The sequence below is a fragment of the Planococcus citri genome, chromosome 1, assembly GCF_950023065.1.
Source record: "Planococcus citri chromosome 1, ihPlaCitr1.1, whole genome shotgun sequence".
In the NCBI taxonomy this organism is placed as follows: Eukaryota; Metazoa; Arthropoda; class Insecta; order Hemiptera; family Pseudococcidae; genus Planococcus; species Planococcus citri.
Genome location: NC_088677.1, coordinates 30956168 through 30976796, shown reverse-complemented (window position 1 = coordinate 30976796; position 20629 = coordinate 30956168). Strand labels below are relative to the sequence as shown.

Here is a 20629-nt window from a genome sequence, read left to right as displayed (position 1 = left end):
GGGTGATAATGAACTTTGTATCCAAAAAATTGGGATTTTAGAACGAATACCAATGATTTTTGGTGATGAGTTATCAAAATTTTACGAAAGGAGGCCCAATTTTTTTTCTCGAAAACAACACTGCTTGGATTTTCATGAAAAATGGAATAAAAGTAAAAAAAAAATAAAAATTGAACCAAAATAAATTAAAATATTTTAATAATGTTTTTTTCGTAAAAATTGGTACTTTTTTCATCACTTTCCAAAAAATTCAAAAAAATGAAAATTATTACTTAAAAAATTTCATGAGCCGGGTAATTACTAAAAACTGACCAATTTTCCCAATATTTCTACCAAAATACACGTAAAATTTTCGAAAAATACCTAATCTTCGAAAGATAGAAACCACATTTCGAAATCCAAACATTAGCATTCCATATACAAACCCATCGACACCACTGACAGGTTTCGCGCCGCCGGACACATATCCTTATAATCGCAACACTGCACCGCAGGATACGACGACATTTTACCGTTATTCGCAGCTCGTATTACCCAATAATAATAAATTCATCGATGAATGCGAAACAGCAGTTCTACATTATTCAGAAACTCGGTCAACAATACGCGAAAAGGAAAAGAAATCGCCAAACGGCAATTCTATACTCGCAGTAATACGACAAACAATCCATTTCCTTCTCTCCCTCGGCGATAAAAATGCAAAATACCCAACCAACCAATCGAATCTGGTAACAGAGAACCACCATCCAGACTTGGCTAATTTACATTCGTATTTTTTCTACACTTTTCTCGCTAATGCACCAAACATCCCTATACATGCACGAATTGAAAACAAAAGTCTGAGAGAAAGCGTTCCGAATTTGACAACGATGTAGGGGACTTTCACGATACTCTTTTTAAAAACCAACGTCTTGACACACACATACTGCTGAGCCAATCTGACAAATAATTAGAAGAAAAAAACCCTGTACTCGACTAAACAAAAACCTCACGTGTTACATAATAGTACGTAGCCACCGATAAAGAGGGAAGAAACACCACACGACTCGATACCGCAAAAAATCATCCTTTATTTAAAAACACAACCTGTATAAAAGACGACAGAGGAAAAAAAAAACAAAAATAAGAGGGAAGTGTAAATAAAGGTCAGTAGAACGATATGCGTGTGTTTTTCAAGGGCTGAAAGAAAGAGAACTGTCGAATATATAAAAGGCGAAAGAAAAAAGTCTGACATTGTCTAAAATTTCCCTTACTGACCCAGTTCCAAAGTATTTTCCCTTTTTATAACCCTTATTCGATACGCATACCATTCAAGGCTGTGTCCATATAGAATTTTAGTCACTCTAGTAGTAAGTATACTTTCAACACATACGCGATCGTATATTCAATTAGTCGTCACTCGTCAAGACCACCTAAAAAAAACACAACATAAATACAAATATTTTTCAATACTTTTCACTTTTTCAGAAATTGGGGCAAATTTTGCAAGGCCACAGCACCTCGATTTTTCTCAGAATCGCGAGTTATTTTCGCGATATGGGAAACACAACTCGTAGTATAGCGAGCGCCATGAAATATTTCGTCATCATTAACACGAAAGTTGAGACGAAGAAGAAGAAGCTGCGAAACATATAGAGAGAGGATTTATCTCGATAGTACAAATACGTTGCGTGTGCCATTAGTTTCGATGATAAAATTAGGACGCCGATGGGACCATGGTCGCGGGGGTACACAAGTAGAGAAAAAAACTAAAGCTAGACGCCAAACAAAACACAAAAATATGGTAACACGTCGTTTACAGTGACAAATTCACGTATTAGCGTTAATATAGGTCAGAAATATTAGAAGAAAATTTAAATATAATTCAGAAACCAGGACAGCACCCCACACTGCCCCCTTTGCCAACGGCAAATTCGTCGTATACGCGTTTTATCGACAAGATACCCGAAATGAAGGAACGTAGGTGCATGTTAAACGTACGCAGATTTGAACCACACACAGAACACCAGAGGGTTAAAAATCCTACCACAACCCTTTTTTGAAACCGTCTAACCTGTTGGTGGAGTTTTTTTTTTGAACGCAGCCGAGTGTTAATAAACTTCCTACAGATTGAATGAATGAAATCATATTAGGGAGGGTAGCAAAGACTAATTTTTGATTAATTATGACGCGATCATCACACCTGTCTACACACATCGTACTGCAGATATATGTACCAGTCTTGTGCATTACCATAATGATATCTACATGAAAATCAACAGGCTACATGCTCCAGCGACAGCGCCATCGTACACTCTTGAGCTTCGCATTGTTTCTCCATCGACTTTTTCCATCACATAGTATAATATTAATCGAGGTCATGGGCAAATGAGCTATAATATTCATCCTATCTCTAACTCGCTATAAAACATATCAACTTTTTAGCCCGATAGTATTATAAAGTTATTTTAGTATTCGCAAACTGTACCGTGTAGAAAAGGAGCAAAAAAAAAACATAAACAAATCTAGCTCGTATAGTTGTGTTGAGCCAATTCTACCGGACCACTGTCCAGGGTTTATGGCTTAATCGACTCATTCGCGATGATACAACACCACATCAGAACCTTTCTGTTACAAGGTTAACTCGACCCGTAGTAAGAGGTAGGTAAATCAAACCAGCGGAGGAGGAATTTATTATTTATTATTCGTGTACTTTACGTATAAAAATAACGCTATGTGATCGTGCACGAAGGTAGATTAGGTAGATTGGTGGCGTTATTGGTCATTCACGTTTTATCAGAGAGGAAGTGTCGCAGGATATACACATAGTTGAATTCAGATTTCAACGAATACATTATATTAAAAAAAAATTGTCCTGTTAAAATTTTCTTTAACCAGAATTAATCTCGAATGAACAATTTTCGTCCTTTCGTAAGGTGAAATTTATTTAGGTATAGTTTTTTTTTTTATGAAACACTATTCTTGGTTAAAGTTTTCAATATTTAAACACGATTATCATCAATGTACGTACACTATACGTAAATCATTGAGTCAAAAATGCATTTCCAATTCCACCTAATTATCGCGTTAATTTCTCATTAAGACCGATTTTAAGAACACCAACAACACACGGTAAATTAATAATGCCCAAATGAATTCAGGCTAACACCGACAGATAAATGGGAAAAAGTACCAATTAAATGGTATATATTCTACAAACAGATAAGATATAAGAAAAACTTCGTCCCCTAAACACATAATGCATATACGCCGAACGATCATCGTATCGTATACTTTTACTTCACATGTAAACATTGTATGTAATATTTGGTGTAAAAGGTCAAACCGAAACCCGGTAATATCCGTATCATTTCCGTACTATAAATACAATTTCGTCTGGTTACGATATAGATTTATTTTCCGGTACACCGTACTTATGATATCTTAAATACATACTAAAGATGTACAGATTTTTCTTCTGCATTGAGCAATGTGTACCTTTGTACGTACCTAAACTAATTTCGATATCATTGGTAAATATACAAAGACGTAAATAGGAAGAGGAAGACGATGCGTCTGTTTCCACAAACATTTATACTCATGTAAAAAGAAATATTTCGAATTGGAAAATCACTCGAGTGGATTACGGTGGAAAGTATTTGTATTTTTTCGTCGACGTCCAAAATGAACATGATTATTGCCATTTCAACTGGAATATATAAACGTGATGAAAAAAACACGTTTTCAATTTTTTTCGAATCAATGTCTAAATTAAACTTGAATAAAGAATAACATTTGACTAAAATTTGGGTTCAAAAATCAGAAAATGATGACGCAAGGAGTCATTTTTCTTTCACAGTTCTTTTAATCGTAAAATGGACCTCATTTTCGAACTCAGCGCCTCAGAAAACCTTGAAATCGATATGTATGACGCATTTTTATCATTTTTTCAACCGTTAACCCATTCTCACCCCCTCAAATTTCAACTTCAACCCCTAAATGCAAAAATCAGATCATGTGACATGAAAAACTAAATTTAAATTAGGAATTACGTATGATGAAAAATTTAGCGATTTTTTTCCAAATGGAGAGGCTAAAGGGTGTTTTCAACCCTTACTTCACTCTCACCCTCTCAAATTTTCCATTTCAACCCCTAAATGTGGAAAATTGAGTCATGTAAAATGCATACTTAAATTCAAAGTAGGAATTATGTATGATGAATAATATCGAGTGATTTTTCTGAAATGGAGTGGTTGAAGGGGATGATATCGTATTAGGGGATGAAAAATTGAAAAAATGATAACATATCGTCATGTATATCGATTTCATGGTTTTCGATAACGCTGATTCCGAATCTGAGGACCGTTTTTTCGCCAAATGCAATTTTCGAGCAAATCGTAGACAAAATCCCATATAAATTGCATTTACACATCATAATACGATAGAAGAAAGAGTAAAATTATCAGTCAGCTGATTTTCTGGTATGCGGTGTCTTTCTTAGGCTATTCCATAAGCGCCAGCATAGGTACTGCTCCATCATTAATTTCCCATCACACTACACCTTTTGCTACAACAGAGTGTATAATTATACGATTGTATTCGTAAACAGTCTCTGTGCTCTGGTACCTCTCGCCGCCGCGTCCAATAATACACGCGGACGATTACTTGTTGACATTGCTTCGTTCGACACACACACCATCAAACCGGAAATCGTTTTCGCCGCATTTACTTTCGCAGGAAACAAGTGAAAACGATCGTAGTACATACAACAACAAGAAGTGCGCGTCTTACCCCTCGTTGGGACGAGTTCGCGCCGCGTCGCTCGCTCGTTCGCATTACACATTCTTTATGACCCAGTTTCACAAGCCGAGCCGCCAAATTATGCAGTTTCGTATCCAGTCAGTGTGCATACTATAGTATTCATCAACACGGCGTGAACCGCGAAGAAAGAAAGAAAACACGGCGGCGAGTCGAAGAAAAACCTTCGCTTTTTTTTTCATGAATTCCTAAATGAAAGCGAAACGCTCGCGAACAGCGAGCGTCGTGTCGGTCGCGTCGCCATTACTTAGTGTAAATCAATGCTGCGACACTCGACTGTAATAAATGTGAGGTGAGAGGAGGAGACAGTCTGCTCTTTTAACCTCCAATCCTTCAACCCTTCTCCTTCACCCGTCACCCGAGTTGGAAAAAATATTAAAACAAAAAGTCACCGATATGGTAATTCGAATATGGGCACCAGCCATGGAAATAAAAGGTCTCTCGATGCTACATAGAAGTGGAGGGTTCTCGCGTGACTGAAAAAAATTTCGGCTTTGTATTCAATTATACCTGTACGACGACGCGATTTTAATATGGAACAGGAGCCGAGCAGAACAGCGACGAATAGAAAAAGAAAGAAGGAAAAAAAAGCCGAACTTCACACGCGCCAAATAGCGCACACCTTGTAATAAAGGCTTCGCGGGCAGGTACAGGGAGCCGGGTAACTTGTCTAGTACGCGTCTCGTGGATAGAAGCGTCGCGAGTCGCGGGTCCCGGCGACTACTCATGGAAAACGTGGCGCTGGCGCTGCCGGTGATGATGGTCGGATGCGGGCGCGACGTACATAATTCAGGCTAGTAGAACCATACCATAGCGACTTTTACTTTTATTGGGTAAGCCAACCGTGCAGGGTGGCTGCCGAACAGCAGACTTGCGCGCAAGTGTCTGCAAAAGCTCGCTATCGGTGAGCTTGAGGTGAGGCTGGGTGCGGATCGTCGTAGACGGCGCTCGTGACGTCAATTACACGCGCGCCGCCGCCGACATCCGAGTGTCCTTCCCTGCCCGAGCTTTTGAAAAAGCCTCGGCAACGGCGGCGGCGGCGTTCGCTTCGCAGAATCACCGGCCGGGATCGATGGCTTTACGAAGACAAAGCTGACGGCAGCGGAGCGGGCCGCAGCAGCTGGTGGGCTTTTCCCTTACGCATGCATTTTGTTACCGCACGCCCGGCCCGCGCCCTTGGCTGCGGCACGGCCCGGCATCGGCATACAGCGTCGCGATGCAACGTTAACAAACTTTTTAGTAGGATTGCAAAAAAAATGGTCGTCGCGCGACGCCGCGCCTCAACGTTGGCGTTTTTTCCTCTTCCCCCCTTGCAACCCCCAACGCCAACGGCGCGGTGCCGCATCCGCTTCGTCGTTCGCCAAATTAACGCTTCCGTCTGCGCGACCAAATTTCAGAACGCGGCGAGCTTCGAGGCAGGAAATTAAAGCGGAGTATTTTCGGGGCACGTTTCCGTTCTTTTTTTTCCTTCGGTGATTTCGGCGACCGCGACCGCCTCAGCCGCGCCTCACTTCAAGGGCAAAGTTGAATAACGCTAACGCTATTCACGAGCTCAAGCTCGAGCCTGCGCAGCCGCCATCACGCAGACGTGAAAAAATTTCTCACAGCGCCAAAAATTCGTCTACAACTTGCGTGGTTCGATAATACGCGCGGCTCGGCGGTACGAAAAATTTTACAGATGCCTAAATTTGGCACCACTGTACCTACACCTACTATACAATGCAATATTATAATGATAATAGCATAGCACACCGAAATCCGCAACATTAAACATTGTAATCGTTCGTCCTTAATTTGCGGAAACGCATCGATTTAATCAAAAGTCTACGTAAACAATTAACCCGGTTGAATTTTTTATTACCCAGATCTATCCTCTTCCTCGTCGCCCATCCTGTCATTATTTTTCATTCCCATTCCTCTCATCATCATCATCTGCATCGCGTTGTTGGTAATTTATAATTTAGGTGCAAAATTCCATCTCACTCAACGCGCCCAACATTATTACCATTAATACCACCGACTCGCATCATAGTAAATCACGGTTAATTTTATTTCACTTCGTTATCAAGATAAGCTTCCTCATAATTACTACACAAAAACTATAAGGTATCGATAACGCGCCATTATCGCACGCTCAAAGAGTATTTTCTATCGTTTCAAATAGTTTCACTAAACATCCATCACTTCCTGCATCGTTTAAGACCTATAACATTAATTAGATAACGTGGGGTTTTTTCGAAGAATTTCCTTCTCATTTTCATTCTTCCCTTCCCCTCTCAAAGGTGCTTTTTTTCTTATCTAGACTTTTGATTAAGAAAATGATTTCCGAATATTTTTTTGCGCGTTGCAATTTTCATCAAATTCTAGCGAAAGCTTAAAAAATTTATTACAAGTTGGCAAATGTTACAGTATTTATAGGTAAATGAGGAATCCTACCGCCAACGACTATACTATAAGAGTTCGTTAACATATACTGTCAAGGTCACCTTTATAGCAGTGTGTTACATAAATAGAAGTCAAGACTAAAAATTTTTTCAATCTTTTCATCGTCATATTGTTGTACCCGCAGCAAAACAGACAACAAATATGTAAATTTGAGCACAAAGAAATATAATTTTATATCACACGTAGAATTACTATAAAAATATTATATGCGATGGAGAAATAAAATATACCTAACTCGAGATTTGTGTCATATTTTTAGCACACATACAAGTACAAAGATTTATTTCTATACATCGTATCTTCAATCAGTGCTAAATACTAAAAAGTGGGGGTTTTAATTTGAAATTATTTTTGTTTCGGATTCGGTTTCGGTTTCGGTTATGGGCCCATATTTGAAATGGGTGGGTTCATGCAAGAACTTGTGGTTGGGGTTCAGGAGTTTTGAGTTCATTTTGCTAAAATTTAAAAAAGCATACTTCAATGAAAGATAAGATTCAGTAAAAAAAAAAAAACAGCAAACCTCAAAAACCTGAAACTGAAATTGAAATTACCTAATTGAATTTGGATTGTTATTAATTTTTTTGTAAATGTCACTAACATATTACCAAATTGTTACCATATTTTTGTATAAATGACTAAAATCTAGTAATGATTGTAGTATTTTGGTAAATCCTACTAATGCCTTTCCAAAAAATAATTGTCGCATTTTTAGAACAAAATACAGCCAAACTCGATAACCAAAGCATACTTTTTTTAATAGTAATGTTGCAATGTAAAAACAATTCAAATTCACTTCCAAGAATCAAGACAATACGATCCAAAAAAAATTCAACGTACAATACAAAAAAGAAGGAAGATAAAAAGAAAAAAATACACAAACTGGTGCGCGTCGCGGGGCGAGGGCAGGGGCGGGCGAGCGTCCATATAGGAAGAGCCAAACGAACCGAGCTTAGCAAGGAAGTGGGGTGGTTTGGGAGGAGGAGGAGGAGGAGGAGGAGGAGGAGGAGGAGGCAGTACAGAGAGGAGGGGGAGTAGAGGTAGTTGAGCGACGCGACGGCGGTATAATGTGAAACCAAGCTCTACGTCATCGGCTCAGAATACAGAACGCGATAAAAATTTTGCCACGTGTGCGAAATGGTACGAGGAGGGTGGTTGCGGCGCGAATTCGCTAATGCGCCGGCACGCGCGAGGGCCATCAACAGCTGTTCGTTAAGTTCAAGGTCACACAGTCGCCAATTTATCGTCTCTGAGCCGTAACTTCCGTCTTTAATTTATTGCACATACTAATACACATATATCTGCTCTACGTACAAGTACACGCCGGCCCGTAATGTTCCCAACTCAAATACTAAATACGGTGCACGTTCTCAACACACATAGATACGCCGATAACCTCAATAAAAGATTTTTATTTCGAAAGGAAAAGCAGTGTTCTTTCGGTGGGAGTCGGAGTAATGGTACGAAAATCATATTTATAGATATTATATATTTCATATTATCGTGGTATAATCTTGTCATCGTTTTTCTTATGTATGTTCTTGGGAGTATTTCTCAAGAAAATGGGTCTTTTCTGTTCTATCGCCATTTTTCTTTACATTTTCAACGATTTTTGTTTTAGAAAAAATGACATTTATCCAGAAAATGCGTATTTCTCGAACAATCCTTTCCACTAGTACTCATATTCTACAAGCGTCTTGGGTAGAATGTTCGAAGTTTCTTATCTGCGCTCATAAACGACGACAACGATGAGAAGTGAAGTACAAACACACTACAGAGCTGATTTCAATGTCAATGTCACACCATATCAAACACATTTCCCATACAAGCGCCATTCAAGCACGAGTACTTTTACATTTTCCTTCCATTTTCCTTTTTCCAACAGCTAGGAATATTTTCCTTTCTTTTTTTGCTTCGATTATTACACTAGACATTTTCTTTTCACCATTTGACTGTAGGTTTTAGTGTTTATTTGCACCGATCAAATAATTCATAATCAGGCAGTCTAACATGTACGCTTCGATGAAGATTCACATGTGACATGTCAACAAAAACGTCAATTTTTTATTCCTCACGTGTTTCGACTAGTATTTTTCTATTTTACGTTTCTGGGATTCAGTATGGGAACATTGGGAACCCAAAAAACCGTCAAGTTTTCGGGTGAATAAGCTTTCGGATGGGAACAAAAATATAAAAATATGCTAATTTATGTACTAATGTTATGGAAACTGATTAAAACACACATTTGCCAATCCACCCACAGGGTTCTCTCATTTTGCACCTGTTGCCAGGCGAAAAGTATGATCTAACCGCGACCTTCTACATCAGTGTTTCGAGGTGGCTACGGTTATAATCAGCAAACCACAACTCACACTACAATGTACCTACACTCTCGTATACCTATTACTAGTTCATTGACCGAAACTTTTGCACCTTGTATCGTGCTCGTCGAGTCTACTTTCGCTTGCAAATGCAATTATATACGCGACTTATATATTTTTCTTGAAATTCTCCTCAACAACAGCGCAGTGCAGTGCACCAGCCACAGCCAGCTTCTTCGTCGACGTCGAGCAGATTTACGACCTTGTAATTACGTCCTCCGGCGGATTCGTTTTCTACTCGACTCGTCGATTACGCTCGGCGCGGAAGAAAGCGAACGCTCGTGGAAAAGGAAAGAGAAAAAAACGCGCAATATCGCGGTTAATAACCCACTTTCCAACGAATGCAACATCGCACACACCAGCTACATCCAGAGTCAATGTCTTCGCACCCATGCATGATCATATGTGTGCCATTTAGGTACTCGTATCAACTCACTATACAAGAGTAGGTATAGGTACTTGTTCCTCACATACAAACACTGGTCCAAGTTCTCTCTGGTCATTGGACTCTACTTCCAGAGAATGGTAGGGCAAAAAATGGGCTACAGTCGTGAAATCTGTTCGCTAAATCGGGTCTCCTTTCTTCGTCGGTGTGTGCTATTCTCTCATCTTATATATACCAACGCAGATAGGCTGTTTTCATTGGCCGTGAACATACTGCAGCGAAGAGAGCCTTTCACACGTTACAACGTCAATGTACCTAAGAATAACAAGCGCGTCCATTACGTCAGTCTCGGAAGAAACCCATAAACTGTGTGAAAGTTCACGGTCATAATGCGCTGTCGTACCTAACCTACGTGTATAGACCAAGTTGGAAATAGTATATAACGTGTATTTCTGCTTCGTATACATTTATGTATAAGTAGGCATGCTGCCGCGTGCTATACATCAAACGAGAGGGAAACAACACCTAATGGTGCAGTAGAAGAGAGAGAGAGGAGATGTATCTAAATACTCATTCTCGTGTACTGGAACTTGTCACAATACCTAATACCACATCCTCTCTTGTGTAGCTTTCATCACCATTCTTGTTCGAGCGTATACAGCTCCGACTCTGACTCTGACTCCTCGTCGTAGTAGTAGTCGTATCAACCGGTTAATAATTTCCTTTTAATTACCACCTTTTCAAAATTGTGTCATGGTCTGAACGCTTTAACGCACACCGCGCCATCATCGTCGTCATCGTGTGTCTTTCTTTTTCACATTCACATGCATCTTGAGGTTCATGCGATGACTGCGTAAAGGTATACGCACACAACAAATACCTTCGACCCAGGCACAGATATGTACTATGGCTATATACGTGTATAAAAATGTGCAATAAGTTGCCGGTATGGTTCGTATAAAAAAAATCAAGCCATCGCGTTCACTTTCAGCTCGTGCGACTGATCATTCTCTTACGAATGACACTCTTGTAATCATCACTTTCATTCCACAGTGGGTAATTATTATAATGTTCGTTTTTGCTAACGAGTAATGAAAATAATTACTATGACGTCTTCTTCATCGAAAGTAATATTCTTTCGATATTCTACATGCAGTAATTTTTATGGAAAATTCCACGTGGGTGGATTCTCAGCAATAACCTACTGTAATGCCTTTGCATTTCCAACATGTTGAGAAATTTTGACTTTTGAGAGCTCATTTGAAGAAGGTCTCTGACTCAAGTAGATAAGAATTGAAACTAGGAGGAGAGGCAAGCAAAAGTTTGAAAAAACCAAATAATACATATGATGTTCAAAATGGTGATGAACTATTGGAGGATGCTCATGGGACGTCATGAGAAACCTGGTGCTCAAGCTCAATGGTTGTGAGAAAACATGCTTTCAGGTGAATATCAAGTAATTTTTAAAGGAAAGTGACCTCAGGTACATCTTCAGGGATCAGTTATTCTCACTGACACACTTCAGGAAACAGGGTGTCTACCAAATCCAAAAAACAAAATTTCATACCTTTTTTGTACTTTTTTCATATTTTTTTTTGAACGGTTCAAGTACGTATTTCAAGTCCCCCCTTATTAGAATTGCGGATAATAGAATAATTCGGTTAATGGAATGAAATGTGCTGGAACAGAACGTTTGTATCTTCTTACATGCAAATTTTATTGTAGAATAAAAAGAACATTTCATTCGGTTAATAGAATTGACTAATCTTCAAAAGTGGGAGAAAATCATGAATTTCAGCAAAATTTAACAAAAATTGGATGAAAAGGTGTTGAAAAAGACTAAATGTAACTAAAAACCAAAAAAAGTACAACGTGACTGATAAAATTCAACAAAATTTGGAACTTTCCGCCTTTTTTTCATCTTCCTTATTTTTAGAATACTCGGGTTTATAGAATCAAACATACTGGGTCTCAACTTGATTCTAATAAGTGGGACTTACTGTACTTTGTGAAACACTCTTGCTTTTTTTGTCACATCTTGGCATACATTTCAAGATACCTCCTCCTAAAAATTAGCATCCAACCCGTAAAGCACACAATTTTCAATATTGCAATTTATTCCCCACTGTGTGGCGAATAACTGTGAATAACATATCTAATCACTATGGTAAATCACTCTCCAAATCAGATAGTGATTTTGAGGTACTTTCTGACTGTTTCATCAATGAACCGCAAGAGCACCTGTCAGCACAAGGAGGTGATCTGAGCACGTCCTTGTCTTCCAACTTTGTAGCCATTTCATCAGTTAAAGACCACCACTTACATACATGATGAACACTCATAACCTTACATCCAAACTTTTATGTCAAATATCGATGAATTTCAGTTCGGGTTTTACCGTGAAATTTCAAGAATTTGGTGATACTGCAAGGTGCAAAGTCATACTTCATTGGATGGAACTGAAATGGGTCACTTATGATTCATAACCTTACATCCAAACTTTTATGTCAAATATCGATGAATTTCAGTTCGGGTTTTAATGTCAAATTTTAAAAATTTGGTGATACTGCAAAGTACTTCATTGGATGGAACTAAAATGAGTCACTTATGAGCAAATATGCAAAAACACAACTTTCATAAACACTAGAAACTTGGTATTAGTCTCAAATGAAAGCCAAATGATCCATATTTACCCCCTTCAAAGGGCATTAATTTTGATTGAAACTGATACTGGGAGTAAAATAGTGAACCTTACTTTTTATACGCCCCTCATATGATTCACCTTCCTACCAAACTCAATCTATATCCCAGAACTGGCTCAAAATACAAACACTAAGTCTCACCAAGCGCTGAATTCTACTGGCAATAAGAACATACCAATTCCCCTACAGAAATCTAATAGTTGATAAGGCGAAAACGCGTGTTATCACGCGCGTCGTTCTATATATGGCACTTTTATTTAATTCACACGACGAATTTTTCAACTCGAACACGTTCCTGTTTCAAGAAGCGTTCTTCACTCGAAGCGATGACCATCCCAGAACATCACAACTTGCCCAAATTATAACAATAGTATAGGAGAACAGTTCAAGTACATACATGATAGAATTGTTTGATGTACCTTGCTATCTAAATCATCAACTTCGTATGGAAGAACTAGCTTTGTCTAATTTGCATCTCGAACCCTAATCGGATACCGATTTTGCTATTAAATCGTCGTAATCGTTATCAATTTACATTACACTAGTCTGTATTTAATTACCTATAACCATATGAATTAGTATCACGTTGCAGCTCAAACCCATGAAATGGGTAATTTAAGCAAAAGACCAATTCTTTAGAAAGAATCTAATCCTATGAATTCACGATGAACATGTTGTAAATCAATCGAACAAAAAATCTTTTGAAAAGATAAAACCCCCCAAAAAACCACACAAAAAAACACCAATACAATGACATAGTGGCAACTTTCTCAAAATTTCTCTTCCGTGTTTTACGTGGATTCGAATACGTGAAAAAAATAAGTAAAAAAATCCAATTTACAACACATTTAGTTTTTTTTAGGCATTTTGCCCCCTTCGCCTCCGAAATTACCAACCTGAGCAGTGTAAAAGCCTTTCACCGAATACACAACAAAAGCAACCAAACAAATCCTTTTACCACATCCAACAAGAGAAAAACAAGAAGCAAAGAAAAGAGGAGAAAAAACACTATAACTGGGTTAGTACCCTACCTTCGACGACGTACATAAAGGGAGAAACCTTTTTGATGTGTTATAATACAAGTCGCCGATAACAGCCAATGGGTGTGGACGAGAGGAGTGCAGTATCGCGAAAAAAAAAGGATAAGGAAGGATACGAAGGGATCTGGTTTTTAAACAGTTGTAAAGCGAATACACACCCGCAAAGGGTTTTTGCAAAAACATCTCATTTCTACTACCTGCTCTGACAAGAGTCTGGTTTGAAAAAGTGGTACGCTTTTTAAAAACAGGAAATAGGTCACCGGGCTATCCACATTTTAGAATGGAAGGATAACAATACTAACAATTCGTACTGCCGATGGCATCGCAAAAAGGAAAGAAAGGATCTGCTATAAGGATGGATATTATTATTATGATGATGTTGATGATGATGATGATGATGACGGTGATTCGTGAAAACAGGTATACATCTACATCTCTTCGTATACCCTTCGGATCTCTTACCCTTACACACGAGATTTTTACGTGCCAATTTAATCAATTTAGCGGATTCTTTTTTTCCAACACCGACGCACGGTGCACCGTACCGAATCACTATCAAAAGAGTGAAATTTTTTCAACGTCATTTTATACCTAAAAAAACACGTATTTTAATTAATAACTCGGTCCAATCGAATGCTTTTTTACCCTTTTAACAAGCCAGTCTGCTAGACTGGTTTCGAATATATAGGGAGCATCGTCACCGGATTCACGGACCTGGGCGCCTACACATTTAGCAATAATTTTAATCGCGCCATCGAGTACTCGATTACAAAATCATCCCGCGAACACGTTTTTTTTTATCTCTGTCTTTCTCTCTTTCATGTACCTACACTACATATTAACCAGTTAACCGAGCAAGCCTCTTTTTTGCATTCGTATTCGTTCGTACTCGTCGTTTATACGAAATCATCACGACTCGACATCTCTCTTCCCTTCCCTTTCGACACTTTGTCAATTGCAATAGCAGCAATTTTCACAATATTCTCGTTGTAAGAAGAGCGAGCGAGAGATTAACAATTTAGTCGAACGTCTTCGTCTCGCTAATGTGTCAATTACCTGTCGATTTAAACAGCAGGCAAAACACGTTCGGTGGCATATTTCGCGAAAACACGTCGCGATACCTACCTAAATGTTGCAAAAAAAAAATTTCAACGACATTTTCTGTGTCTCGACCTCGCAGCCAGCAAAATTTCTCAATATTTAAATATGCAATGTTGTGATGTTAATACTTTGATAAATTATTTCAACAAGAAGTAAGAACATGAAGAGCACGAGGATTTTTTTAATGCAATATCGTAATTGGAAGAAAAAGTGGTCTGTGGTTGGGGGGGGGGGTGAATTTTGACCAAATTTCCAAATATTATGATCTTGATCTGAAATTTTACAAAAATACCACAAAATTCTCAACTCTTGCAAAGGGTTCCACAAAAACAGAGAACTTTTAAAATTTTCATCTCTCACTTTTTGAGCCCCCTCTTTTTTTCAGCAATTTGAAGAACTGTCATCAATAAAACACACAACAGATGGATAGCATATAAATCTGGACAAAAAATCTGATCAACGTTACAGAGAATAAGTGTAGATCCACTTGGAACAATGTTTTGACAAAATTCTTCCCTTCGCACCCCTCCCATCGCTCTCCATAGTCAACAAAGGTCAATATCAATGAGCCAACTCGATGATACGATCAAAAACAAACTAATAAAAAAAATTCATTAAAGCATTTTCCCTCTAAAATCGATATTTTAGGAGATATGAAGGAAAATTCAAATTCAATGAGCCTAAATCCGAAATTCGGAAAACAATTTATCAAAAGCAAGCAAATTTTCTCAAATCAAGATGAAATTGTTGACCTGAGCTCACTTCAGACGCTCAAATTCTCAGCAACCAAAAAAATCTAGCCTACAAATGATCTTCCTAAAATGTTCCAAAATACCCTTAGAGCATTCCACAATATGAAATATCAATCGTACACATACACAAGGGAAAGAAGAAGAAAAAAACAACCAAATCATGTATAACTGTATCGTCAAGGTCACACACCAGTCTATCAGACCAACGGCTATAGAAGGAAATAACCACCACCAATAATAGACTCGAACCATATCCATAACTAACTGTACTTTCTATCGTGTATCATATCGAAGGGTGCATTCTGTAGAAAATTATCATCGGTTCGTGTTATTTTCCAAAAATCTCGAAATGACACACCCTTTATCTAATAAAAAACCATTCCTAATAACTGGTTACATATTCTTCAATTCTCATATAAAACGAACGAGACCAGGAAAAAAATTCGACAGTTTGGGAAAACCATCGAAGAAGCAATCGCCATCGTCGAATTTTTACCTGTCAGTATTAACGTATTTCGTTCCCACGAGGACAACACTATCCTCGTAGTCTTAATTCCACGATTATGAAAAATCGTTACGCGTATTTCCTGCTTCGCTATTTTCCACATTTCGCCAAAAATCCTTCCCCTTTCAACACAACAACAACGGGTTCGCATCGCATCGGTATTAAAAAGGAAGAATAATACACCAAAAAAAAAAAAAAAAAGAGTAAAGCATAACGCGGTAGCTGTATTTATAAGACTCTAAATAATAGAAAGGGGTTATACGTTTAATATCTCCCTTATTACGACCGCCAAGAACGATGAGGACGAGGTACTTATGATGGAGCAGATTTACCTCGACGAAGGGGTAGGAAAAAAAGAGGAATCTTGAAACCTCTTCCTATAGCACGTCGCCTCGCCTCTCCGCCTTTACTTACACGTATAGTACCTGTTCAAACAAAAATCCACTCAACATACTGAAGGTTCGAACAAAAGAAAAGAAAGCGTCTACGAAAACCCCAACGCACCACAAAGATACGCCTGAGCCGAAGAAGGATAATATGTCAAATATACGCCGTACAACCAGAAAAACATGAGATAGAAGGAGAGAAAGGGAAAAGGAGAAAAAATGATACTTTCTATACCTGTATGGTATATGTAGTGAAAAACCACCTCATCGTTCAACCCAAAGGATATACCTACTATAAGGTCTTCCTTTTAGTTTATCGCCACCGTTTGCCTGATTATGTGGTTTGTTCGTTATTTTGAACTCACGTACCAAATATCGTATTCGTATAATTTTCAAATTACAAAATTTCCAATAAAATTTTTCTCTATATTTTATGCATTTAAGAGACAAAAATTTTCCCAATGTACCTACATATAAACCCTATAGGTAATTTTATAAGTCGATTAACACTTTCACTATCACTATCGTTTCCTACTACCTAGATCTGTACACAAAAGGCAGGAAAAAGGTAAAAGGGACCATTTTCTTGTACAGACCATCTGATATCCTTTATACAACAAACACTGCTGACCCATTTCCCACGCATCTCCAGACCTATATATTATTTTTTCAAGTACCTAGCATATTTTCAAATATTTTATACACACCGCACCAAACAACAACAACAAAGGAAGAAAGAAGGAAAAAAGGCCATATTTTCTCACACCCTTAATTAATATGTTACTTTATATGTACACCAGATCGACCGAACAATCGTACACATCGATGTAAATGTCAGCTTTCACATGGATTTTATTTACTCCTTCATTCGTGTATACAAGACAGATGTTCGATGGATGAAATTTCTTTCTCAAATGCACATATCTTTACCTAGAGATTATCTTCGACGATTTTATACACGTTTTTCGAGTGCAAACGATTGATCAAAAATCGATTAATCAAAATTACCTAGGACTAGAAATATGCTGTTGCTGCTGCGGTTGACTTAGGTATATTTTTGTATATGGGTCACGAAAGAAAATATGTATATTCCATGTTCCATCATTACTCTTATCACCTTTTTTTTGGGATCTGATCTCTTTTGGAATAATCAAAAGTATGATGAGTAATTTTTACATACCTATGTAGGATATTAATCATAGGATAAAATTATTTTAATATGCGAGGAGGAAAAGAGGATCGTGAGAGATCTTCCATCTTGGTTGTTAATCCTTTTTGGATTTCATCCCTTAAGGGGTAATTATTTTCATGAAATGGTATTCTTCGATTATGTTGAACATTTTTTCAAAAGATGGTGAGGGGAAAGAGGTTCAATCCTGCATGTCAGTTTTTTTCAATAATATAAAAATTAATCGAGTTACATCTGATTCGGATTTTTCAATGCATTTTTGAACTAGAAATATTCAAATTACTCGCAGTGTTTCAATTTTTGGAATTTCTCACTGAAATTTGTAGAGAAAAATTGATCTTGAAAAATGAGAGTGAAATCTTCCTTCGAAGGAAACTTCTGAATCATGGACAAAATATCTTGTAAAATTCTAGGAACTCTATTGAATTTTTTCAAATTTTCAAAAGTGTTCAAAAACTTATAGAAAGTCAATTTCAAACATTGATTTTTTTTTCAAATTCTAAAAAAGTTGAACAAAATTGGTACCAATTTTGAATATTGGAAATTGATCATTTTTTCCAAGTTTGACGTAAAATTTTAGGAACTCGATTGAATTTAAAATTGGCCACAATAATTATCAATTTTGTAACCAAACTTTCATTGAAGGAAACACCAAAAAGAATAAGACGAATTTTGAGTAAGTTTTAGAAATTAATTTCAAGGGGGAAGAGGAGGGTCACTGAAAAAATTAATTTTGCTTTAAATCCATTTCTGGAGAAAATCCTTTCAAAATCACAAAGTCAGAAAGATCGTGAAATATATTTTTGATCTTCATGTTCTCTCTCTGGGTCTGGTCCCTTAGGGTAAATTACAGAAGTACAATCATATGACGCATCATTTTCATGAAATATTATACTTTGAGTATAGAATGTAATCTCAGGAAATGTGTTCAAGACTGTAGAGCTCATTTCCTCGTAGATTTAATTCTTCGAATATGAAAATTATCAGAAGCACTTGTAATAATACACTTTATTGGAACAAGAAACCTACTCGGATCTCATGGGAACTAATTTCACAGCTCTAAATTATCAATTTTTATACATTTAGCAGGATTATATTCTAAATATAATTAGCAAGATTGGAATGTTATTATGATTGCTGCGATGATATGATTCAAAATATTGACCAATACAAACTCATTCGAATGAAAAATGCTCGCAATTTGTTCGATTATTAATCTATTACGAAGATCACACCACTGACACGAATCAATCCATATTACTCACATCATCATCTCGATCATTAAAATACTCGAAAAATTAATAAAAATAAATAACTCATCGATATTACGAGCAACGATACAATTTTTTTTCAAATGTGACCCGAACTGAAAGCTCTTATCAAACGTTATCAATGAATCACTCTAATCTCACACACTTCCTACGATCACTTTCAATTATGAAAAGTTGGCAGGTATTCGCAATCTTTTTTTTTTCAAATTAGTCACGATTTTATTTTTTTTCGCGATCAACAGTCAACAGGTGGACTGATTACGTCGGAATTAATTTTACTGATCAATTAATGAAAAGATGTATAAAATTGCGACCACTCACAATAACGTTTGATGAGGTTTTTCTTGTACATTTTCGAAGTTCTTCCTCCTTGATGCTCTTGGTGATCGGAATTATATTCGGACGACTCATCTTCACTACAAGAAGACGAGTATTTTTCAGTATCTTCGGGAGGTTCGGATTTCAACTTTTTGAAAGCTGGATCGTCCGGTTCGGATTTCAGTTTTTTATTGATGGATAAATCCAGCGGAACACAGTCAATGTCCGCAGTCATGATGACAATTATAACAATTAACGCCGCACGATACACACACAATAATTATCAAAACAAATCAAATTAATAATAAAAGTAAATTTTTAGTAAAACAATCACATTCTGATTTTTCATTATCGCGCGATCAATTTTTTAATTTATCGAAACAATTCTTCGGCCGAATAAAACGATCGGGAAACAAATTCAAGTATAATAAATTAACGTGGAATTTTCAATTTTCCAATTAAAATTCACGAAAAGCCGGTAAAAAAAAATTAAACGAAATCGTACGCGCAATGAGAATTAACTACACAGCACGTTGGACAACGGAAAAGCTGCCGAATCGACTGATAAAAACATGAAGATTTGCGGTCGCGGGTCCTGGCACACTGACTCAGTGGGCTCGGAAGCGTTCGGCGCGCTCCGTGTATGTTCGGCTGATACGTACAAATCGTCTCTAAAACGTTCGGGTTCGCACCATCGCGAGTCGCGGACCCCCCTGCGGGGCTTTTCCGCTCTCCACCGACGAGCCGATTCGCTTTGGCGCTTTATTGCTCTTCTTCTTGGTACCACAGGCCTTTGATTATGTAGATTACTTTATAATCGAAGGAGATACCGTGCTCTAAATATTGGAAATTGATCGAAGGATTTTTAATTTTCAAGTTTTCAAAAAGTCTCATATAATTTCAGGAACTCAACTCAACAGGGTTTTGAAAAGGAAAAATGCCAAAAGTGATTTTTGAAAAAATATTGCTAAAAATTATTTTTTTGAATATATGAAATTATTGCTCAAAACATTTACAAAATTACCCACAAAAAATAAAAATGATTCAAAAATCGTTTCAAAGTAACATTATTTTAAAATTTTACAAAAATTGTAACTTCATTTTGTAATCATTAACGCGAAAAGTTAAAAAAATTGACGATTAAGGAGCATCGTGATAAAAAAAAAGTCGAAGGGTGGTGACTAAAATTCAGTGGAGATCTTCATTTTAAGTTGAAAGTCATTCAGAAAAAATTCAAGTTTCAGAAATACCTCAGGAGAGAAGATATGGGCTACATGGGCTCCAAGTGGCTTTTTCGGAAAAATCGTGTTTTTTTGGTCTAATCCCTACCCAACCTATTTTAGGAAAAATTACCCTGTTT

The 20629-nt window shown here is 37.4% G+C and overlaps 1 protein-coding gene across 7 annotated transcripts in view; it reads right to left on the bottom strand.

The window, feature by feature from the left end:
- The window catches only part of Eip74EF (Ecdysone-induced protein E74), a 308952-nt gene that overhangs the window by 44978 nt on the left and 243345 nt on the right, over window positions 1-20629 (bottom strand). For 2 of the 7 annotated variants that reach the window (XM_065343712.1, XM_065343713.1), the window contains exon 1: window positions 19273-19833. The exons of the other annotated variants lie outside the window; for them this stretch is intronic. In XM_065343712.1, the coding sequence (XP_065199784.1) occupies window positions 19273-19504 (232 nt within the window). In that variant the 5' untranslated portion in view covers window positions 19505-19833. Of the gene's footprint in view, window positions 1-19272; window positions 19834-20629 lie in introns of those variants that run through there. 7 annotated transcript variants of the gene reach the window in all.